At 57.9% G+C, this 23,269-nt stretch overlaps 1 protein-coding gene across 2 annotated transcripts; it reads right to left on the reverse strand.

The window, feature by feature from the left end:
* Nucleotides 1-23,016, reverse strand: PRRX2 (paired related homeobox 2). Of its 2 annotated transcripts, XM_058423102.1 has the most exons (6): nucleotides 22,764-23,016; nucleotides 19,962-19,967; nucleotides 16,262-16,279; nucleotides 3,534-3,688; nucleotides 3,180-3,358; nucleotides 1-2,618 (listed from the first exon to the last, which is right to left on the reverse strand). In XM_058423102.1, exons 1-6 carry the CDS (start codon nucleotides 23,014-23,016, stop codon nucleotides 2,483-2,485), a joined length of 747 nt encoding a protein of 248 aa, XP_058279085.1. In that variant the 3' UTR covers nucleotides 1-2,482. The 2 variants fall into 2 exon arrangements, with proteins under 2 accessions (XP_058279085.1, XP_039939237.1); XM_040083303.1 differs by lacking the exons at nucleotides 16,262-16,279; nucleotides 19,962-19,967 and having other exon boundaries at nucleotides 3,534-3,718; nucleotides 22,773-23,016.
* Nucleotides 23,017-23,269: the final 253 nt, after the last annotated feature.

Below are 23,269 nucleotides of genomic sequence, written 5' to 3' on the forward strand. Positions count from 1 at the left end.
TATTTATTCCTCCATTATTTCACAAGAGTTGTTTTTACAAAAACCTTACAAAAATTTCCAAAACACAGACATGCAGAAGAAAAAAACAAATCCACCGTGGATCTTGTTACAAGTAATTGAAATGTACAAATAGAAAGGGCGAGAGAGAGCTTAGATTACAATAATCCCTCGGTCCTGCTACCCCTCCATGGGTGCAATTTGTATCTCTTCTTGGTGAGTTCAGCATTGACTGACAAGCTGTGATAAGCTGCCAAAAGCACAGCAAAGGAGGGGCCCTAAGATTAGGAGCAAATGTTTTCAAATATATATATACATATAGATATTTAGTGAAGAAATATTTATTCCCTGCTTTTTTTAGGTTTACAGAAACAGCATCTGCAAACTATTAAATGGGTTTATTTTCATTAATGTTCTCAAAGAGGCAGCGACATTTATATCCCTGTGGTTTCATCTTGTATAACTGAAAAAGAGCTCTGTGCTTTCCATGGGAATAGGACCCCCAGCCCCCTCCTCCTGCCCCAAGTGGCGTTTTTTGGGGCGGATGATTCGATCCACAGTGAATCCCTCTTCCCCCTGGCTTGGCAGGTCTCCGTGCAGTGCGGGGAGCTGTGTGCTCTTCTTCTGGCATGACAAATGGGAGGGATACCAGCCCTGGAAACACGGATGGGGGCAGAGGGTGGGTATTTAGGGCGACACTGCTCCCTGGACGATGTGGACAGCGTCAGTCAGGCTGTGCCCTCTCCCCGCCTGCCAAGCTTGAGGAGGAGGGAGCTGTTCCCAACTGGGGGCTGCACTGTAGAGCAGAGAGGGCAGGGGCTGGAGGCAGGATGGAGGAGCAGAGGAGACGGTTCTCCCATCACGTCTCCAGCTCTGGGTGCTGGGTGAGTCCCCCCCATGCTGGCATTGCCTGGGGTGCAGCTGAAGGCCCCGGTGTCACAGCCACTGGGTCCCACATGCAGCTGCAGTGAGAGACCCAGTGGGAAGGGGAGAGGAGCTGTGGGCACTTTGTAGTCGTGGCACTTGCAGTCTCGGTGTCACCAACCAGAGGATGTTTACCTGGAGGAGGCACCTCAGCAATCGCTCTATTTGTCCTCGGCTCTATTGCTGCAGCCCACAAACCAACCCGCTGCAGCCCACAAACCAACCCCTTCTAGGGAAGTAGGGCTGGTGTCTTCTCCATCCAGGCCACCCCTCTGAGCTGGTGGTGTCCCCGTGCTTGGCTGCTGGCTCTTTCCAGTGAGTGAGGAAAGGGTGATCTGGTTTCCAGTGGGCCTTGTCCACTGGGACACCACACCTCCACCACTCTGGCTCTGGAACTGGCAGGGGAACGTGGAGGCTGCGCCTCTCCACAGCTCAGTCCTATGGATTAGGGCCAGGTTGCCCACCCCGTGTCCGTCCCCCTGCACGTCCCACCTTGGAGCCTCATTAGGCTGCGCAGCAGGGTGGGATGAGGGGGAAACCATTTCCTTTCTGTGAAACCAAAAAGGCCTCCCCCCATGGAGCTGCCGGCCCCAGACCCCCGAGCACATCTGCGGAGCTGCCGACGGGGAGGCTGTGCCTCCGGAAGGCGAAGCCTTCGTTGGCACGAAGCGCAGGGAGCCGCCTACTCAGCTGAAACCCAACAGCTTTTTCCAATTTTCTCATTCCCTGGGACGGTTCAATGACCTGGGGCTCTGCAGAATCGCTGGCAAATCCACCGAGGCAGGGCAGCGGTGCCTGCTTGGGGATCGGCGATGCATCCCCAGCTCTCGGGAGAGCTCACGGGCTCCAGGCGGGTCTGTTGAGATCCTGCAGCTCTGCTCGCCCCTCTGCCAAGGGACAAAGCCTGATGCCATCAGCACAGCAGCTCCTAAACGCAGGCAGCAGCAGTGCAGAGGGCTGGCCGAGACTGGCCATGGCGTGGGTGAGCCATCAGCTTCCCCAAGTCCCGTATTTTGGGAAGTCCCAATCCCCACACTGTGGCTGGGGTTGCACAAAGAAACGAACGCATGGATGAGCTTTGGCACACACTGTTGAGCGCCGCAAGTCACAGCCTGGTGGGAAGGGGGGCTCGAGATCCTCCCACACTGTCCCTGCGGGAGGAGAACACCCAATAACTCTTTGGCTCTCTGGGCAAGATACCCAAATTGGTCAAATCCAATAGTCCAAGATCCTTCCATGTTTGGAAGCAAATTCTTGTTCCCTTGGCAAATCTGTTTGTCCTCAAAGAGCGTGCGGGGGGTATGTGTGTATATATAGCCGTTATTATAAGGATGTGCGGAAAAGCAAGTTTCTAACCAAGTTCGCTCCATATGTGGCTATAATTATGTGCCACTTCGGCCTGGGACTGACTCTACCTTCAGAAGGGAAGAGGAGAGGAGAGAAGATGCTGAGACGTTGGATGGGTGGCATGTGTGTTGGGCAGGCAGCAGATTTGTCCTGGACCGGCACAGGAGCTCCACGCTGTATCCCGGAGGAGGCCATGGGATGGGGTTTGCCCTGCTCAGTTCACGGTCGGCACCTGGTTCTGATGGAGGCTGAACTCTTTGGCTTTGAGGCGCAGGCTGGCGATGCTGTTGGCCATGTTCACCCCTTGGGTGGGCGTTGCGGTGCCGCTGGAGCTGTAGGAGGGCACAGTGCTGCGGGGAGGGAGCAGGGAGGAGTGAGGCAATGGCCCATGGAGAAGTCCCCATGCCCTTTGTGGTCCTGCTGGCTTCCCAGGCCAGACTGGCTGTTCCCTCTTGGAGATCTCTCACAAGAACAGCCAAGGCTTCGGCATTTTTATGTGCTTGGATGGATGTGGGAACCCCTCAAACTATGCACCAGGAGGCCCTGCTTTGTGCTTTTGGATGTAATGGCTGAACATGAACAACTGGGAACCAGAAGGGACCCTCGCCACCTCCTGTGCCGAGATGTGGGAAGGGTCAGCACGAGGCCAAGCAAATCCCTTGCGAGGACCAGGATGCCTGCTCCAGCCCCGAAACGCAGGGACACAGGGAAGCCTGCTCAGCACTGGGCAGCGGATGTTCAGAGTTGAAATGGTTCCCAAAGCCAAGTCAGACGAGCTCCTTTCGGCCTCATAAAACTCCCCAAATCCCCAACAGCGGCACAGGGATGCATTCCTGCAGCACTGGAGCGGTCTCTAGGCAGCCCTGCCCCATTGCCACCTCCTCCCCAGCTCCTCCAGAGCCTCCACCTACCTGTACGGGGAGGTGCTGGTCCAAGAGAGATACTCCGGGGTCAGTGCAGTGGGTCGTGGTGCCATGGGCTGCTCAATGGCTGCTTCTTGGCTGTAGGATTTGAGCAGCGATGCCGATCTGTTGGCCAGCATCGCCCTCTCATTACGGCGGAACTTGGCCCTCCGGTTCTGGAACCACACCTGTGACGGGGGGAAAGGCGGTCAGTGGGCACCCAGGGCGAGCAGGGACGTCCCAGGCTTCTGTCCTACGGGTCATGGTGATGTGCAGGATGAAACAAGGAGGGGACAGTGTCTGCTCTCCTGCCTGGGGGCAAGGCAGAGGGTGTTGTTTTCTGCCACACAAACCTGTGCTCACCTGGACTCTGGCCTCGCTGAGGTTGACCCTTCTCGCCAGCTCCTCCCGCACAAAGGCGTCGGGGTAGTGCGTCCTCTCAAAGACCCGCTCCAGAGCCTGCAGCTGGCTGCTGTTGAAGGTGGTGCGGTTCCTCCTCTGCTTCTTCTTCCTCTTGGCTGCCCCGCAGCTTGGGCTCAGGCTCTCACCTGTGGGGAAAGAACAGAGGCCACATGAGAGCCAGACCCGTGTGAGACCCCATGACCCAGCCAAGCTCAATCCCGGGGGTCTGCGGTGTCCGGCTCTGTGCCAGCCATGCTCCCTCCAGGCACCTGCGACTCGCCGGGGAGCTGCAACCCTGTGATGTCCACGAGAATCAAAACTTATTTTGGGACCTGCTGGAACATAGGGTTAACCCCAAAATTTACCAAGACCTGTGTTGGTTTCACATCTGGCTAAAACTGTGTGGACCTGGTTTTGAATACCAGCCTCAGTGTATTCTGGGGCTGCACTCCATTCAAGCTGGGGCTCAGCTTTTGCAAAGACTTTAAGTCAAGCTTTCATGAACGGTGATGAAAGCTCAGCACCAGAACACCCCCAAGATGTGGGTCTCCGCTCCCACCTCCAGCAGCCCCCGAGGCCCCAGCTGCGGCACATCCCCAAGGTGACACAGGACTGCAGCCAAGCATCTGCTCTTCCAAGCCTGGTCTTCAGAGCTCGGAGCGAGCGGCACCGCGTCTCACAGGGCTCAGCCTCCGCAGTGTTTATTTCTAGCTTTGCTGGCTCATGGAAACATGAAGCTGAGGGTGTAGTCTGGTTTCTCAGTATTGATCTTGGGCTGTCAGCCAGGCTGAGATTAATCTCCTCTTTGTCACTAATATCATAAGGTTTGGGCGAGTTTATGAAGCCTTTTTCCGAGACACCCAGTCAGCTGCCCGCAAAGGCTTCGTGGGGAGCACGACTCGCTGTCGTTCTCCCTTGTGGAGGTACTGGTTAATGATTCTTTCTGTTAATAAAGCATCTGGATCCAATCTGTACCTACTGGTGGGAAAGCACTTTGGAATTATTTGAAATGTTAATAATTTTATGACATTCTGATTCATGGCAGGGCTATGCCGGGGCTTTCTGCTCTGTGTCATTGCAGAGGCCAGGGTGGCAGAACTCACCAATCCCTGAGTATGCTCACAAATTAAATACTTGCTAATTATATTAATCGTGATACTTATTTAATAAGGGCAGCATTTTCAGATAACGCTTGAGCAACAAACAAAATCTACTGGAAGGGATATTAACTCTGCTGTCAAGACACCATCAGGCTGTAGAGCAGGAGGAAACTTCCAAGATCTTTAAGGCCAGAAAAACCTTCTTGCACCTTAACTCTGAATAATTCAAGCCATGAAACATCCAACAACAAGTATTTCATCAAGTGCCTAGTACCCCTATGTACCCAACTACGCCGTTCTCCCAAGGCCTCTCTGCAGCCAGTGGCATTTCTCTGGGTCTTTTATTGTGCTGTAGGCACAACTTGGCCTTGGTTGACCATCAGCAATCTGTGATCTTGTATTTTGGACATGGCCTTCTTGGTTGGGTGAAGACACGATGGACGGTGGCTGAAATATGTGTGGGTCTGAGACCCTTTCCCCAGCCAGGAAACCGCGGGCTGCCCTTCGCCACCAATCGTGTTTAAAGGCTCACAAATAAAATTCTCAGAATTCCCTCCAGCACTTGTTCCTGCAGCTTCAAATGTTCTGCCAGTCTCTCCTTTCCAGTTGCCCCTTTTAGTTAAACTCCTTTTTTGGTCCTGTTTTCCTTCAGCGAGCTAACGAGCCGCTGGATTAAAATACATGAAGTCCAGCCATGGTCGTTCCTGAGTTTTCTGGGAGCTTGGGACTGATATGGGAACCATCAGGCTGGGAAAGATCTACAGGATGTAACAGGGTGAGAGGTTTCCATGTGGGTTTATGACCATGTCACAGGGCTTCTGGGGAAATGTTAGATCAGGGTTTGGTTCAAAAGGCAGAGTCACAAGGGCACCCACTGCCCCTCACCAAACTGGAAATTATTTCAACAGAACCCTGGGAAATGTGTAAGTAAAAATTATAAACCCCCTTTGGCTTCATCCTCAATTTAAACCTGGCTATAGGACTTTTCCATAGTGATGATTTCTCTCACCCACTCTAATTTGCCTGAAAGAAAGGAGGGAAATGAAAGTTTTTAAAAATTAATCCTCAATCCAGTTCTGTAGGATCTGGACACATTTCTGGCTGGTCTTTATATCCCCAAACCCAGAGAAGGAAGAGCTAAACAGCCACAGGAGGCAAGTGGTGCTGAGTGCCTCTCCTGTGGGGCTGGCAGTCATGCTGGGATCGAGGTTTAAGGCCGGAGTTGGATCAGGATGTGTCCCAGCACCAGTGTTTCCTGGGTTTTTGGAGACCTGCGAACCCTGGGCCATGCCAGCTTTGAGGAGTTTTGTTCAGCCCCTACTGCTGCTTTTAATGGAGTGTCCTTCCACAGCTTTTCCAGGCCATCCTCTGGCAGGGAGGCAGCTGCACACACACAGTGCCTGCCTGGATCCTCTGCTCTGCTTCAGGATGAGCCTTGGTAATGCGTCTACATCTTTTCCTCATTAGCTCAGGCATTGCAGGCTTGTGGGACCAGACAAATGCCACCCTAATTGCTGGTGGTGAGCGTCTGACAGGTTTACGATGTGCAGTCAGGCTGGACCTCTTCTATCAAAGATGCTTTAATAACCCCAAATCAGCTTCCCAAAAATGAGCATGGCTAAGTCCTCTGTGGCATCAGAAAAGGAATGGGAAGGGGGATGGGTTGGGTCCCCTGAAGATGCCCTGTCCTCTCACTGTCATCAGCAAGACTTGGATTTAACCAGACCTTGATGGAGGAATTGGAAACCAGTTCCCCAGCCCAATGGGCTTCCAGGAACAAGAGTTTGTAACTGCACAAAGTTAAAACCAGCTTCCCACCATCACTGTTCTGTCCCAAAGCAGTGCTTGGGGAGGTTATGGAGAAAGCCAAACCCTTGCCTTTGTCAGGTATAATTTGGGGGTTCACTTGGGCTGGAGGGACCAGTTTGGTTGGCCAGCCCTGAGGTCAGAGGGGCTCCTGAGCCTTCCCCCCAGCCACCTTCCCGGTATTTATCTTCCACTGATTACAATTTCCGCTGGAAGGAAAAGAAATGCAGGGAAAGGGGGAAAACAGGGGGGATAACATTACTGAATAACGAAAGATGACATGCGGGGGAGGATGGGGAGAGGGAGGTGCAGCGGCTTTGCACGGAGCAGGATGGGCCCAATGTGCATCACAAAAAAAGCCTTAAGTTGCCCCAGAGCATTAGGAAAGAGCAGGAGACTTTTCACCTGCGATGTGGATGAGTTTTTGGGTGCTGGATGTGCCCTGCGTAACCTCCAGCCTCCTCTCTGGGCTGTCCTGCCTCAGGCAGTGCTGCCTGAGAGCTGCAGAGAGCCTGGGAGCAGTGCTGTGCCCTTCGGATGCCACGGGGGGCAGGGAGCCACCCCAAAACCCTTCTCCCCGTGGGAGCACCAATGCTGGCAGGCCTGGACCGTGCCACGCTGAGAACTTGGGAGCGACGGGTCCTGCCCCATTCGCAAAGGCACCGCCACCCCGGGTCAGAGCCGTGCTGGCTCAGCTGGGCACCAACCGAGCCCCCTTCCACAACTCTTGCCTTTTCCCTCTGTGCTTCCGTTAGTTTTCCATAGCAAGGACTTGGTGCTGGGCTTGCCAAGGGAGGTCCTTACACTGGCAGAGCCCCCAGCCTCCCACAGCTGCCGCTGAGCGCTGTCAGGAGGGAATTTTCACTCCGTTTCCACCAAGGCTTCGGTTTTGACTTAGGAGCTCCGTTAGCGCACAGCAAACGGCCTCAGAGCAGCAGCGCTCCAGAGCAGCCAGCACTGACAGCCCCAGCAGCTCACTCCCCTGAGCCCTGGAAACACGGATCCTCCCATGGGATGTCCTGCAGGGATGGGCTTTATTGCCAGCCATGCTCAGTCTCCCCTCTGGACACCCAGTTTGGAGGTTTCTTTGCAAAATGCTCACCCAGAGTGCGGTGTTTGCCCAGCACCATCCCTGCTGCCCCAGACGGTCACTTCAGCCAGCTGCAAACTGCCCTCCCTACGAGTACCACCACATCCTGGGGCAAGTTTTCCTGAGTTCAACTCTACCACTTGGCTTTAGGGTGCAAACAGCCCCATTTTTCAGGGCAGAAGGCAGCAAGTTCAACCCTCCCACGCAAAAAGCCCGGGCTACATCTCCTCCAACGTGTTTCATTTTCCACCGCACCGCAGCCCCCACGGCCCTGAACAGTTTTCTGTCATTAAATTATTTCACACGTTCCATTTATTTGCGAGCAGTTTGCCAAAGACCCTTTAAGCTTTAAATTTTTCACACCCCCCCACAGCCAAAACTATCAAATCTGCTGTACCATTTACTTCCCTACTACGCCTGGAATGGCATTTTTTTTTTTTTTACTCCTTTTTTCTTCTTGGGTATAATTTAAGGGTTGAAATAGCCTGGAGGGAATTAGCTGTAAATTCTTCCTAAGACAAATAAATTCAGCCCTCTAAGTTTCTACGTTTTTCAAACTGTTGAGAGACATTTTGGGTTTGTTTTACTTGAAATAATGATCGCGGCATATCTGACCCTCAGGCTGTGGCCGGCTCAAGCCAAATAAATAGCTTTTATTAATTAAGGTTTATCCTTAACAAATAAAACCCCAATTTGATCTCGGCCAGCTGAATTAGCAAAAATAAACAACGGGTTCTCTGGGCACTTGATGTGGATTTAACAAATTAACGCTGGGCCTTCATCAGGGAAGCCGCAGGGTGGTGGAGGTCTTTTACAGCCAAGAAATCCTTTGGAAAAACAATGTCTTTCATTTCTCCCATGGTCTCTCTCGGTAAACATGTGCACTCCCTTCATCCCTTTCTACACTCGGGGGAAGCGAGGAGAGCGCCGGCGATGACGTCTGCCAAAGTTTCATGTGCAATTGTTTAACTTGCTCCTCTAAATCATGCGATGGGGAGGAAGCGTTTCCCCTCTGACTGCAGCGAGCTGGAGCAAAGCTCTGGGGTTTGGGAATCGCCCCTCCATGGTGTGTGCCCACCCCAGCTCCTTTTCATTCCACAGCCTTCATCTGAGACACCCGAAGCCAAGGTGTGATTTTGGGGTGTGTGGGCTGCCAAGTTCAGGTGACCTCTCTTTGCAGCAGTCACCTCCAACACCACCCTGCCTTGGGATGCAGTTGGGAACAGTCTGGGAGCCCAGGAGGGGATTTACCAGGGCTTTGCTGGGAGGAGAGACAGCAGGAGGGATGCTCCACAGGCTGAAGGGAAGCTGGGCACTTGTCCCTGCTCATGAGCACGGGAAGGACAGGGTTTGTTGCAGAAGGGATGGTGGGAGACGCCTACACCACAACGGGTCTTTGATCTCCCCAAATCATCTTGGAAAGCCTGGGGGGCTGAGAAGCAGCCGGGAACCTGTTCCTCCACCCGTGCTGAGGTGTGCAGCCAGGAACGGTGCCCTTCCTGCACCAGCCAGCGAGCCCAGCCTGGACCAACACAGCACCAGCCTGAGAGCAGAACCACACCGCTGAAACTCCCATTTTCTGCACGGCTTCATCCCACTACCCAGGGGAGAAACCTTTGGGGCCACCCACCCCTGCCCTCAGGATGCCAGCCCCAGCTTTGCTTGGCATGACTCTGTGAGGTCCAAACCCCTCCTGGGAACAGCCACAGACATGGGGGACAGGGTATTCCTGGGGAACAAGGGCTGTCAGCCCCTCCCCGGGCTCCCACCTCCTCATCCCGACCCACTGCCGCTCCCTGTTCCCCCTCCAGCCCAGCCCCAGCCTCACAAAGACCCTGGGAATGCTGAAGGCTCAGGGGGGAGGTTGAAGCTGGGGGGGGTCCAAATGTGCTGAGTCCGAAGGAAACTTTCTCGGCTCAAGTGGCATACATGAAAAATTTAAGAGAGGGGCAAGTCCCAGCTACTGGAGAAACATTACAGCGAAATGTTTCCGAGGATGTTTCACCTCATTAATTGTGAAAAAACTGAAACGCTGACACGTTTTTACAGGCTGCCAGTTTTGCTGGGGGAAAAGTGTCTCCGTTAAAAAGGAGCAGCAAAAGCCTGGACCAAGAAAGAGGCCAAGGCTGTCCCGGGGGGGCCTTAGCCTGTGCTCACTGACAGGCAGCAGCAGCGTGTTTTATGGTTATAGAGCTGCCTCTGCACCAGCCAGAAACCACCCAGCACCGCAGTTTGCTACCCCCAGCCACACAGACTCCCTGTTCTTGGGAAGATCCTGCCCAGCAGTGCTGCAGCCCCAGGGATGCTCCATGCACAGCCTGCACCCCCAGAGCTCAGGAGGCTTTCCCCTTGCAGCCCTGCATGGTGTGTGGTGTCTGAGCACCCATCACAGCGAGTCCAGCTGGAAGGCAGAACAAACCAGGAAGGTCCTGGCTGAGCCAGCAGCATCCCTGCACCTCAGTGCACCTCAGTGTCCAGCCTGTGCCGGTAACCCAGTGGTGGAACTGAAGCCTTTTTTTTAGCTCATTATTAGTGCAGCAAATGCACTGGGAACATGGTGCTCAAAGGGTACCGGGAACAGAAAGAATGTGGAAAGGAAGATCCCTGTCTCATGAGACACTGCTTCCCTTAGGGATGGTTTCAGCCCAGAATCAGCCACCAAATTCACTGCTGAGAGCTGTGAGTGGACTCGGAGCTGCCTCTCCAGTTGGCACTGGAGCAAGGGCAGCCATGCTGCAAAACCCTGGGAGGAGATCAGGAAGTCACAGTGAGGAAGGAGGAAGACAATGAAAAGAGTGAAGCAGATGCTAGAGGTGCCAGGTGAAGAACCAGCCAGCCAGATCTTGTGCTGTGATTTAGAGAGGATGCCCTGAAAGGTGAAATCCACAGGACTGCAGGCAAAGCCTGAGGCTCTGAGTGCTCAGGAGTCCCTGAACATTCCCAGCACTTCCCACCGTGCCAGAGGCTCCTGCCCCGGCCAGAGGCTCCTGCACAGCCCAGCACCGCGCTCACCCAGCTGAGGCCAGGCCCCAGGAATGGTGTTTGGCACAGCCAGCTCCTGCGTCAGCGGAAGCATTTAATGAATTAATTGCAGCCATGTTCCCTGAAGGGAGGAGGCAGGGTTGGTGGGATGCTGTCAAGCCTCAGGAAGGGGCTGGGGAACATCTCTGGCCACAAAGCTCTGGTGGGAGTAAGGGGAGTAGGCTGAGCAGCCCAAGAAATTCCTGTCCACTCTCCCAGGGATCTGGGAGAGATGATGCCATCAGAACCACAGAACGATCTGGTGCCATCAGAATCACAGATCACAGACCACAGAATCACAGAATCACAAATCACAGAACCACAGATTGAGTCACCCACATTTTACCTGGGCTGGGAACATGGGAGAAGGCGACACGGACACATCCTGCTGCCGGACTCACTGGCTCGGGATGCACCCCAGCATCCTGGCCCCATCCCCAACCCTGCGTGAGGATCCAGACCACAGAGCCTGGCACCATCAGCATCCCCTGACACGAGCGCTCCAGCAGCAGCCTCCAGAGCCCGCGGCAGCGCTGGCGCCCGACGCGGGACTCGCCGCGGCCTCTGGCTGTGCCTTCCCACCCGCCTGGCTCCCGCGCCCCGGGAGCCGGAGCCGGGCCCTTTGTGGGGGCTCAGACTGCCTGGCTGTGCCCCCCGACCGTGGCACCGGCCCAGGGCAGCCGGCCCGGCCCCGGAGCGCCGAGCGCATCCCTTGGGCTCAAGGCTCTGCCAGAGAAACGTTCCCAGGGCCGTGCCAGCGCAGGGTGACCCCAGCCGGGCGCGGGGCTGTCGGGAGCTGCCGGGAGCGTCCCGTGTGTTCACTGCAGCCCGACACAATGGGCTGTCCCGGCTCCAGAGCCACCGCTGCCTCCATTGTGTCAGCTCTCCGTGGGGACGGAGCTGGGGAGGAGATGAGCTGGGGAAAAGCCGGGGTGCTGCCCCACAGCGGGAACCCGATTTGCCTCTCAAGGAATGGCACGGTGAGGAGGAAAGGCTCCTGGGAAAGTTCGTTGTCTGCACGGATTTGCGGGGTACGATGGCTTTGAGAGGTCAGGATCGGGCTCTTCCCTGCTCATGGCAGGGGAACGTGCAGCTCAAAGGGGTTCACACCCCTCTTTTCTTAGTTGGGTCTGGAATCACACAAAAACTCCAAAAACTCATCCGCAGTGGTGCCAGTCTGGATGTTCCCTGCGGATGCCAAAGGGGGAGAGGGACAGATACCGGGATGGATGCCCCCAGCTCCAGGCAGGGATGCTCTGAGAGGCTGTGTCAGACCAAAGGGCTCCTCAGGGGGATGTTTGTGGCTGCAGGGCTGGGGGTAGCAGGAGCTGAAGCGCTCCCAGCACAGCCAAATGCCTCAGGAAAAGACAGCGCGGTGGGTTTGACTGATCCAAGCCAAGTTCCGAGCGGCACCGACCAACGGGGGGGCAGGAATTTTCATTTTGTTCTCCTGTGAATTTGCCAAGCCCCACGGTGGAGGCCCAGGGACCAACAAAAGGCACTGGCTCTCCCCCAGCCACCACCAGCCAGGAGCCTTCCCGGCAAGGAGACATTCGCTGCAGAGCTTGCTTTCATCTCCCAGCCAGGAAACCTCCTTGGGGTGGGATGAGAGCAGAGCTGGGCTGTCGTGCACCTCACACGCTGCAGCACCCAGGGATGGCAGGGTGGCCGCTCGCAGATGTGTGAATGGGCTTCTGTGGCTCCGGGAAACGGCCAGCACAGAGCCTGTGGCCGAAATGCTGGGATTTGGGTCAGGTCCAGGCACCGCAGTGAGGGATATGGGCAGAGGGAAGAGCCACGGTGGCTCCCCACAGGTGGGACAGGTGATGGACGATGCCCACACCAGGGCTGAGCACGGCACGTGCTGCTTCCCTTCCCATGCTGCAGACCTTCCAGGAGCCGTTTGGGGCATCCATGACACAGCCACAGAGGTGCCAACATCGCTCACACCTGACATTACAGGCTACCTGGTTCTCCAGCAGGACACAGACATGTTATTAATTAACACTAATGAGACTTGTGCCAGTGCTGGCCCAGGAGTAGCACCCGCCTGTGTTTGCAAAGCACCACCAAAATCCTGGATTTAACTGCGAACTGAGTTTTCCTGGGGGCTGGGAAGGGGATGAGGGGAGTGCCTCAGGCCATCACAGTGTTGAGAGCTCACTGGGACTTTGAAAAATAAAACTAAATCAGCCGGGGCTGCACAGCAGGAACGTTGTGTGGAGGGCTGGCTCCCAGCCAGGGACCCCTGGCACGGCGATCCCAGCCTTCCTCTCCTCTCCAGCCCCCCCAGAAAGGTGGGGTTTTTGAAATTTAATAGGCAAAAGCCCAAGCGAGCCAGCCCCAATGGCATCTGGCGCTGAAACCCAACACCAGCCCCACGAGGGTAAAGCAGAGACCCCATTGCATCGGGGTCACTGCCAAGGCGGGGAAGGAGGGGCAGGAACAAGGGGGGATGATGAGAATTCCCATGATGCCTCCTCCTGCTGCCCACTGCCACTGCCCCGAGTCCCTTTTCATTTTTGAGGCCAAAAAGGTGTTTTTCAGGCCCAGGCCAGAAAATCACTGAGCACCCATTTGATCAGTGAGCACCAGCACCTGCTGAGAGCCCGTCCCACAGTCACCAACCGTGGGCAGCACATCCCAGGCTGTGGGGTGGGCGTGAGCCCCACTGGGACCCCGCTCCAAGGAGGACCCTCGTGGGCGCCTGCACGCACAGACGTCCCGGAAGCCCCTGCCAGCATCGCTGTCCTCCGGTCTGGTTTTCATTTGAGGTCGGTGGCCTCTCGCCAAATTTATTGTAAAACATTCATTTTAATAAGTGGCTCGTATCTTTTTTTTTTTTTCTTTTTTAATGCAGCCTGGTTAACTGTTTCCAGGTTAAAACAGAACCGTGCATGGCAGGGGTGGCAGGGGTGGCAGTGGGGACAGTGGGGACAGGATCACAGGTTGTTTGGGGCAGGTGCCAGCCGTGGGAAGGACACCAGGGCATGACAGGATGGAGACAGGAACATCGGGGTCCTGCTTCTACAAAGGTCAGCAGAGCTGAGCCCCTCACCCTCGTCACTCCAAGCCTTCATCCCCTCCAGGTCCTCAGGGAGACCAAGCACCCTCCTGCCACACTGAGCACCCTGACACCCTCAAACAAAATTATAACTTACTGCTCACTGGGTGACTGGGTCATGACAAACATGTAGAGGGTTTCCCGAAGTGGACGTTGCCTGGTAGTTTAATTTCAACATTTGTTTTAAGTTTTATAAACCTCTAATACTAATAGAAATACTTGAGTGTCTTTTAATTTAAATGAAAACAGTTTTGGGATTGTTTTCTTTTTTTTTTTTAATTTAAAAATTCCCCTGAGGTATTTACAACCCCCAAATTACAGCCATGTGGCCAGCCCAGATGAGAAAGTGAAATCGGTGAGGAAGGAGTGTGGCAGCTGCCCCAGCCCAAGCCCAGCCCAGCCCTGTGGTGGCTGTCCCCGTGTCACCTGTGTCCCCTGCACAGACTCTGCCCCACACCTTTGCTGGGATCCATGAGCTGACCAGCCCCTGGGGCTGCCAGCCGCAGCTGTCCCCAGCAGGATGGCATCTTTCTGTCTTTCCTGCCCTCCTTCTGTCCTTCCATTTTTGTCTCTGGAGCGCAGTGAGTTTGGGGACAGGAGCATCCCGTGCCCTCCTCAGCAGTGCTGCTGCAGGACCAGGCTCTTTGCTGTGCCCGGGGTCCTCCGAGTGCTCCCCTGCACCAATCCTGCTGCTGCCACCCCCGAGTCACCCCCGACAGCCCTGGCAGTGTCCTGTGCATCCTGGGGTGCAACACCATCCCCTCCTCTTAGGAACACCCTGCAGGACCTGGGGAACGGCGTGATTCCCCTGAATGGCTCGGTGCCCCACGCCTCCCCTGCAACGGCCTGCACAGCTTGGGGTGCCCTGGAACCCCAGCACACAGCCCTGGCACTGCCCTGCACAGCTTGGGGTGCCCTGGAACCCCAGCACACACCCCTGGCACTGCCCTGCACAGCTTGGGGTGCCCTGGAACCCCACCACACTCACCTGGCACTGCCCTGCACAGCTTGGGGGTGCAGCACAATCCTCACCCCACCCATCAATGCCCTCCCTGACCCAGCAATGCCGACGCCCCGCACATCTTGGGGTGCGAAGCAGCCCCTCCAAACGCGCACTGCAGCGCCCTGAACAGCCCAAGACTCACCACGGCTCCCCCCATCCATGCCCTGCACAGCTCGGGGTGCGATCCCCAGCCTGGGGTGCCCCAGGCAGCCGAGCCCCCCAGTCCCAGCGCTGCCCCCGGTGCCTGGGGGGCCGTGCCCCCTCCCCAGCACCCCGCTGCCATGTGCTCCCCGCCGCTCCCGCGGCTCCCCTGCCATGTGCGCTCCAGTTTCCTTGCGTGTGAAGCCCGCAGCCTCTCGGATTCAGTGGCTGGAAAGGATGGCGCCTCTCCACATCTGGTTCAATGCGCGAGCCTGGCGCCTGGCTTAGCCACAGTCTCCATTCAGAGACACACAGACTTTAATAGACTCATACAATTCTTCCTGATCTATCACTGCAGCCGCAGCTGAAAAGCTGCTTTATTATACGCGCTCAAAGGGGGATGAGGAGGGAAGGGGAGGGGGCCGGCGGCTGGCGCTGCCGCTCTCTGAAGGCTCCCAGCCCGCCCGGCCCCCCCCGGGACCTGAACTGTCCCCCCAGCCCTGCCCAGCCTCCCAGGGGCTGTTTTCCCCCCGAAACCCGCAGAAAACAGCAGCACCGCAGCCTCATTATCTCTCCTGCTCAATTAACGCCCTCCAAGCCGCACGGGTGGGGCGAGGTGACAAAGGCGACCCCGCCCGTCCCCGCGATGTCCCCAGGATGGTTTCACTCCCGCACAAGCCGGAGCGACTCCCCCCAGTTCCTGCGGCATCAGCATCCCGTTCACCCCGCAATTCCCCCCGCGGGGAGCCGCAGCCGGAGCTGCCGGGGCTCAGGGGCCGCCCCGCAGGCGGGCACCGCGCCCGCAGAGCCAGCGGTGCCCGCAGAGGGTGCCAGGGCTGCGGCTGCGGCTCCCAGGGGCAGCAGGACACGGGGAAGGGTCCGGTGAGGGATGCTGAGCGCGGACAGGGAGTTTCGTCACGCCGTGGGAAGGCTGGAAAACATCGCCCGCCGTCATGCGTCCCTCGGGCAAAGGCAAACATCGGGAATGCCTCAAGGGCCAGGGGAGGAATTTTTGTGTTAGTTCTCGGAAATTTAGGGTTGTCCAGTGAAAAACAAGCAGTTTGGCAGTTTTGGGGCAGTCCTGGACAACGGGCATCAGAAAACCGCCTTGAAAGCCCAAATCGGGCCTTTCTCCCCAAAAGCTTTGCTGTTCCCATCCTCCTTGACCCTTCTGGGCATCACCAGGACCAGGCAGGGGCTGGCTGCCTCTGCCCACCATGCTTCCACTCTGTTCCCGGTTGCTTTTTCCAGGCAGGAAAAGCCTGATCTGCATTAACGCTGGTCTAAATTCTTGCTCAGTCAAGCTGTAACCCACTGCCCCAGCGTTTTAAAGGATGCTCGGACCCAGTTCCCTGGCTCGGGGATCCCGTGCTGGAAGGATAACTTATTCCAGCTTCTGCTCATGCTGCAGGGAGGGAATGAGATGCCAGCATGGGGACACCGACACTCTGCCAATCCCAAAACCCCCGGATCCCAATCCTGCTTCAAACCTCATCCCTTCAGCTCGGCGATTTTACAGCTCTGGGGAGATAATTCCCCGTGGCTGGAGGAAATCAGCCTTGGGTAAGGGGCGATCAGCACCACTCCCTGGGAGAGAGGAGAGTTTCTAACGAGACAGCCTCAAAGCCCCAAATCATTTCATCAGCCTCCCAGCTACACACACACGCCCAGGCTCTCTTAAAATGCTGATTCGTTGAAATTCACCCATCTTGGCTGCGCAGAGCCGAAATTTCATATTTTTCCTGTGAATCAGCTCCATTCCCTGAAATAACAGCCCAAAAGGAGAGGGGAAATAGTCTTGCACTGAGCTGTTCCTGGTCGAGCGAGACACAACAGCCCGGGAGGGGCCAGGCAAGGTGTCCCTGCACCCCAGCACCCTCCTGGGCCGGGCACGGCTGTGTCAGGGAGTGTCTGAGCTGCTGCTGTGGAATAAAGCACACCAGCGGGTGCTGCCAGGGCTGCCAGGGAAGTGGGACAAAGCCTCGTGTCCCCACGTCATGCAGGACCCCGCCACTGTCCCCTCAGGACACCGCCACTCGTTTATTCTCCCTGCTGGAAAGTGGTTTCAGAAGGAGCATCCCCCACAGCAACGCCTGCCAAAACCCGGCTCACTGGGGGTGCTGAGCAGAGAAAAATCCCAGCAATGAGGACTCGGGGACAAAAGCGATTTTCCTGCCTTCCCGGCCCAGCCAAGGCTGCTCCAGCTCTCGGGCTCTGCTAGCCAGAGGGTTCCCATCTCCCCAGGGCCCGGGTTTGGGATTTTTTTCCCTTCACCCTCTGGCAGCAGCTCTCGCAGCACAGAAGTGAGCACGTGTGGGGACCCCGCAGAGCCCTGCAGGCGCTGCAGGAGCGTGCTGGTATGTGTTTCCCTGTGCCCTGGGGAGGGCTCAGCCTGGCCAGGGCAACTTCCTGGGGCCCCTGCTCCAGCCCAGAGCCCCCCGAGCTGGGGCAGGGGGAGCCTGGAGCCCGGGTGGGGGTGTTCAGCTCATCGGGGGGCAAATTGTCCCCAAATCAGAGCCCTGGTGTCACCAGTGAGCCCAGGGCACGGGGAGGAGCGGGATGGTGAGCCAGTGTCACCACGGGAGGAGCAGGAGGGCGAGCGGATGTCCTGTGGGTGGAGAGGGATGGTGTCACCTGTCCAGGCTGGAGGGCACAGGGAAGCACGGAGAGGTGGTACCGGGGTGACCCCGTGCCAGAAGCTCCACGAGACCTGGGGTCTCTTCCAGCTGTGACCCCCATCCCTGCCTGTGCCTGGCAGTGATTTGTGCTGCTCTGGCTGGTTCTGCAGGGTGGTGACCCAGTCCAGCCCTTTATCCTGCTTGTGCCGTGGGAAAGCAGCACTCCCACCCCGCAGCAGTTTTTGGATGGATGAGACCTGAGGAACCAGGTTCCTCTTGTCCAGGGCAGGGGACCATGTGCAGGACAGCGGTTCTGTGGCAGAGACGCGGGATAAGAAGCACAGAATAAGTGGAAGGTGTCCCCAGTTAGGGAGGGGAAGCCTGGCTGCAGGAACACGCTGCAGGTTGGGGCTGTCCCCTGTCCCCTGCACCAGCCCGGGCTGTACGGGATGGGTCCCTCCCCACAGCCCCTTTTGTGCTGACTGGGATATGCTGGGCTCCCTGAGAGTGGCTGGAAACCTTCTGGGTGAGCTGGGACCTCTCAGGCTCCCATCAATCCATCCCTCCATCCATCCATTGATCCATCCATCATCCATCCATCCCTCCATCCATCCATCATCCATCCATCCCTCCATCCATCCACCCATCCTTGCTCGTCACCAGCGGCGCCAATACAAACGTGGAGGGCTGGGAGGTGGCCAGGGTGGGGAGCTCCCACACGAATTAATTGGCGCTTACTGGCTAATTGCTGATGGATGCTGCACTGGGGACCTGCCAGCATCAGGCACTGGACAGGGGCTGTCCCCTCCCCTGGGGACCGTCCCACTTCAGCAGCCCCACGGGCACACGGGGAAAAGCCGCTTGTCCGGAGGAGCGCAGCCCCCCGAGCCCCCCCGGCACGGGGGTGTCCCCAGGCAGGAGGACAGCGAGGGCGATGTCTGGTCCCTGAGAGCAAGGACGGCTCCTGTCCCGGTGCCACCCACCGAGCCGGGCCGGCCTTACAAGGACAGAGACGATTCACCTCCCCCCTGCTTCAGATGCCACCGTGCCCAGCTGTGCCAGCGGGGACTGTCCCCGCCGAGGGCCCTGCAGGAGGGCAGCCAGGCACCCTGAGCTGGAGCTGTTTTGGGGAGCGGGGAGGGATGGTGGGTGCCGAAAATGCTGCACCCCAGCCCTGCTGCCCCACCCCAGCGTATCCCAACCCCATCCCACATGACATGGCAAGCAGGATGCTGTGCCACTCCCAGAAGCAGGGACCCCTCCTTTAAAGGAACAAAAGCCTCTCCTTGGAGAGCTGAGCCACATCTATCAGACAATTCTCACAGCCAGGGGCTGTGTCAGGGTCCCTACACCACTGCCTGTCCCTTGCCAGGCACCCAGAAACCGTGGGAAGCCTCCCAGGAGGGCAGCCTGGAGGATGCCCAGCAGTTCTGGGGCTGTGGAAAGAAGATGGGTGCTGGAGAGAAAGGTCTGACGGGTGTGACAGGGCAGGGGGGCCTCAGCTGGGTCCCTGTGCCCATGGCACAACCTCACTGAGCCAGGTGATCAGCCACGGGTTAATGACACCGGGTTTAATTGTGGCCCAGCCATCTACGTGCACAGACGTCCCAGGGAGGGCAGATCCCCAAAGGCACATCCCAGCCGTGGTGTTACAGAGCTGCCAGCACAGCCAAGGTGTCCCTGAGCTGTGCCCACGTCTGATGGGGACAAGGGGTGTTTGGGAAGGCAGAGAGCACAGCCAAACTTTGTCCTGTGAGCCAGGACCAGCGCAGTCCCAGGACTGGGACACCGCAGGGACATCAGCTGGGATGGCTCTGCCAAGGAAGAGAGGCCTGGGAGGAGTTTGGGACTACCTGGGGCAATCAACCACCACTTTAACTCCAGGACCGGGTCCCTTTTCCCCTCTGATACCAGGTCCTTGTCCCTCCCTGCCTCACTTCTCCCTTTTCAGCAGCTCTGGTTTACATAATTAAAGCAAATCCGTTGTAACAGCATCTCAATCCCCCCTGTCCCTTTGGGTGCTGCTTCTTCTCTCCTCTCCTTCATCACTGCTCTGCTCAGCATCCTCACAGCCCCAGAACAGGTCAGAGGGCCCCAGGGGATGAGGAAGGGGCTGCAGGCACTGTTCTGAAAATGGGATGTCCAGGGGCCACCACACCTCCCCATCCCAATGCCAGGTCCCAGTGGCTGTAGCCAAATAAATGGTCAGTGCACGCCTGCCCCAAGCCAAAAAATCCCCTTGGAGGGGCCACGGCTCAGCTGTGACAAAAGTGACTCAGAAATTTCTGAGTTTTCAGCCCCAAAGGGGCTGCCGGAGCCAGTGCACGACTCCCTCTCCCATCCCCAGGCGGCACCAAAAGTAAGTTCATTGTTTGAAAAGCCATCAGTCAAGGCTTGCTGGCTAAAATTACCCTCCTGCTTTATCATCTTGAGAACATTAAGGGCTGTTGTTAACAGATGTTTCGCGTTACACGTTATTTGTTAGTCTAATGAAAGGAGGTGAACAAGCTTTCAAGACCTCAGAAGTTGTGCCGAAGGTTTTCCACGGGAGGCTGTTGCACCGCTCCAGGGGAGGATGGAAGATGAAGATGAGGACGTGAGCGAGCTCTCGACACCCTGGTGACTTTTCCTTGCTCTTGCCTGGCTTGTAGGATTTCTGATTTTGGGGTGTGATGAGAGCAATGTGTCACAGGGATATCTGTGTTCACCGTCCCGGGAGGATGCGCTGGGTGCAGCCAGGGCCAGGCAGGGGCTGAGCAGCCCCATGGGTGGAGAAGGAGCTGGGCACAGCTTTGGTCTGAAAAAACATCAACGGTGGCAGCAGGAAGGGACGTGCCAGATGAGGAGAGGTGTACCAAGGGCCCAGACACGGGGCTGCCTCCAGCCACCCTCCCCAGCAGGCTCTGGGGTGGGGAGTGAGCTCAGGAGGGGTTTGAGGCCCCTTCTGCTGAGAAAAAAAAACCCTTCCCTGAGTTTCTGTGGCTATGCCAACCTCTGGAACAGAAACCTCTCACTGCTGCTTCCCTGGGGGAGCGGAGGGGGTTTCATTGGGGTGGCAGCCTGCTGGGCACAGCCTGGGGCTGTCTAAAGCCTCCTTGGGCCAGCTCTGCCCCCGGTGAGCCCTGCCTGGTACCAGCAGCTCCACAGCAGGTTCGGGGCTGCTCTTCCTCCAACCCAGCAGCACAAGAACCCCGATGGCTCCTGGCTGGAGAGCAGAGCCACATCCTACAGAGAGATGCAGGGACACCTGCATCATTTTGTTATGAACTTGTGTCCATAACAAACCACCCATAACAAACCTGCATCTGGCAGAAAAACCCCACGACGGTGAAGAGGAAGGTGACAGAAAACGCTGTGGGGCTGTTTTATCTCAGGATGCCAGTGAGAGATAAGGTTAGCAGGGAAAGTTCCTTTGCTGTCATCGCACCGATGCCGAAAGCATCGCAGATCTGGAGCAAAAGGCTGACGCTCACAAAGGCAGGACATCTGCCTGGAATTTCGAGTCTGCCCGTGTCAGTTTGGGAAAGTGCATCCCAGTTAAGGCAGTGGCAGCAGGTAAGGGTCTCTAAGGTCCAGCTTTGCATACACACAGGTTCTTGTCTCTGCTCCCTTGGTCTCTTCTCGCCCACTGCTCTCAACTCCCAGGTATTTTTCAACATCAGAAACGCTTCAAGTGCTGGTCAGCTTGTCAGAGCATTCCAGATGCTGACGGTGTCTCCATCCACGAGAGCTTGCCAGAACAGGTGCTAATGGCAAATATCTCACAGGGGCCAGCAGTGCCGGGATCTGCAGACCAAGCCCCAGGGCCCCAGCCCCGGGAGGAACGGGCTGTGAGGGTGAAGAGCAGGCTTGTGGTGACGGTGCAGCCTCTTGCTCTGGTTTTTGCACCCCGCTGGGTCCACGCTGAGTCCTTTGGGTGCATTCGGAGCCCAGCAGGGCAGTGGTTTCTCTGCTGTTTTGCAAACAGCCCCGTGAGACTGCTGCGGACAGCGTTTCCAAAAGCTGCGCTGATCCCACACGGAATACTGTCCCCCCTACAGACCCAGCGCAGGAGAAACCCTCCCCGCAGCCCCAAAGCCACTGCCAAAAGTACAACCAAAACCCAGGGGAAAGGGAGGGAGGGTGGAAAATAACACTGAAAATACCAGATACCATCCCAAAAAGCAGCGCCCAGCCCCAGCCAGCCCTCAGCAGCACGAACAGAGGCAGGCCGGGGGCTCAGTGGGGCTGCTCCATGAAGGAGGGTGCAGGGAATGAGTTGTGGGCTGGAGAACGGCGCCTCAGCCCTGCCCGCAGTGTAGGAGCCCCGGGAGGGGACAGAGAGAGCACCCGGGGGGGATTGAAGGGACTGAGCCCCCTTCAGCAGCGCAGATTCCCGGGTGGGCTGTGCACCCTGGCCGGGCGCGGGTCCGACCCTCGGCTGTGGAAAACAAACCTGTGGTAGCACAGCCCGGCCGGGGTAGCACAGTTCCGGGGAATGCCACCCCTCGGGGAGGGCACCTGGGGATGGCGGGACCCCCGCCCCCCGCTCTGCCTCCCCTCTGTGTCCCGAGGGGACCCCCGGCTCCGGGGGGCTCTGGGGGCTGCCGGCTGCCCCAAGGACGGGGTGAACCCTCCTCACCCCCGGCCCAGCACCGCAGCGGGGATGCGCTGGAGCGGCGCCGAGGGAGAGATGCGAGCGGGATCTTCTCGTTAAAAACGCCGGGACCGAGCGCCACGAAACCGCGTCCGGGTCCCGTTCTCCTCTCCCAGCCCCGGTTCTGTCCCCGCTGATGCCGGGGACGCGCAGCTGCGGCCGCCGGGACGGGACCCGTGCGACCCACGGCCCCGCCGGGCCGCCCCCGCTCCCCGCGCCCGGAAACCGAGACCGGGAGCCCCGGGGGAAACGGGGACCAGCGGGGACCAACGGGGACCGATGGGGACCAACGGGGACGGATGGGAACCACTGGGGACCAATGGGGAACCCGCAGGCCGCACAGCCCCGGCACGGACCGACTTCCCGGGAGCGTCCCGGACCCGACACCTCCGGTGCCAGCGCGGGGTCCCTGTGCCCCTTGCCCGGTGTGCGGGGTCCCTGTGCTCTCTGCTCCGGGTGCGGGGTCCCTGTGCCCCCTGCCCCGCTGCGGGGTCCCTTTCTCACGGTGCGGGTCCCTCTGCCCCAGCCATCGGGGGTTCGGCTCCCTCTCCTCCGCCCCGACGGGGCTCTCCCCTCGCCTCCACCCGCTGCCCCAGCTCTCCCCAGCCCGCGGCGGGGGGACACCGACCCCCTTTGTCCGGGCTGCGGGGCGGGGGGGGACGCGGCGGGGACACCCCGTGCCCAAAGCTGCCCCATCCCCGGGGAGCCCGGCGGCACTCACCGTCCTGGGGCGCTGCCTCGCTGCCGCTGCTGCCTCCCGACGGCTCCGGGATGGCCTTGCCGCTACCGGCGGGCGGGGGACCGGCCGCGGGGGTCCCGTTCATACCGGCCGCCACCTCCTCCAGGTCGAGGAGGTGGCTCACGCTGAAGTTTTTCCGGCTTTGAGCGTTCTCGGGCGGCTCCGGGCCGCGCACGGCGCCGGGGGCGAACGGCTTGTCCATGGCAAAGGCTGGCGCCGAGTCCATGGCTCCCACCCCCAGCCCGCAGCCCACCCCGAGGTGCCGGGCCGCCCCCCGGCCCCCTTCCCTTTTCCCACCCACCCTCCCCCAAGAAAAAGAGAAAAAAATAAAATAATTATAATTTTTTTTTTTTTAAATGGGGGTGGGGGGGAATCACGGCTGCCCTGAGTCCGGCTCCCTCCCCAGCCCCTGTTCCGCCTTGTGCTGACGTCTGGGGAGAAAAAAAAAAAAAAAAAAAAAAAACAACCACGCTCCCAGC

Source organism: Hirundo rustica, chromosome 20 (assembly GCF_015227805.2).
Source record: "Hirundo rustica isolate bHirRus1 chromosome 20, bHirRus1.pri.v3, whole genome shotgun sequence".
Lineage (NCBI taxonomy): Eukaryota > Metazoa > Chordata > Aves > Passeriformes > Hirundinidae > Hirundo > Hirundo rustica.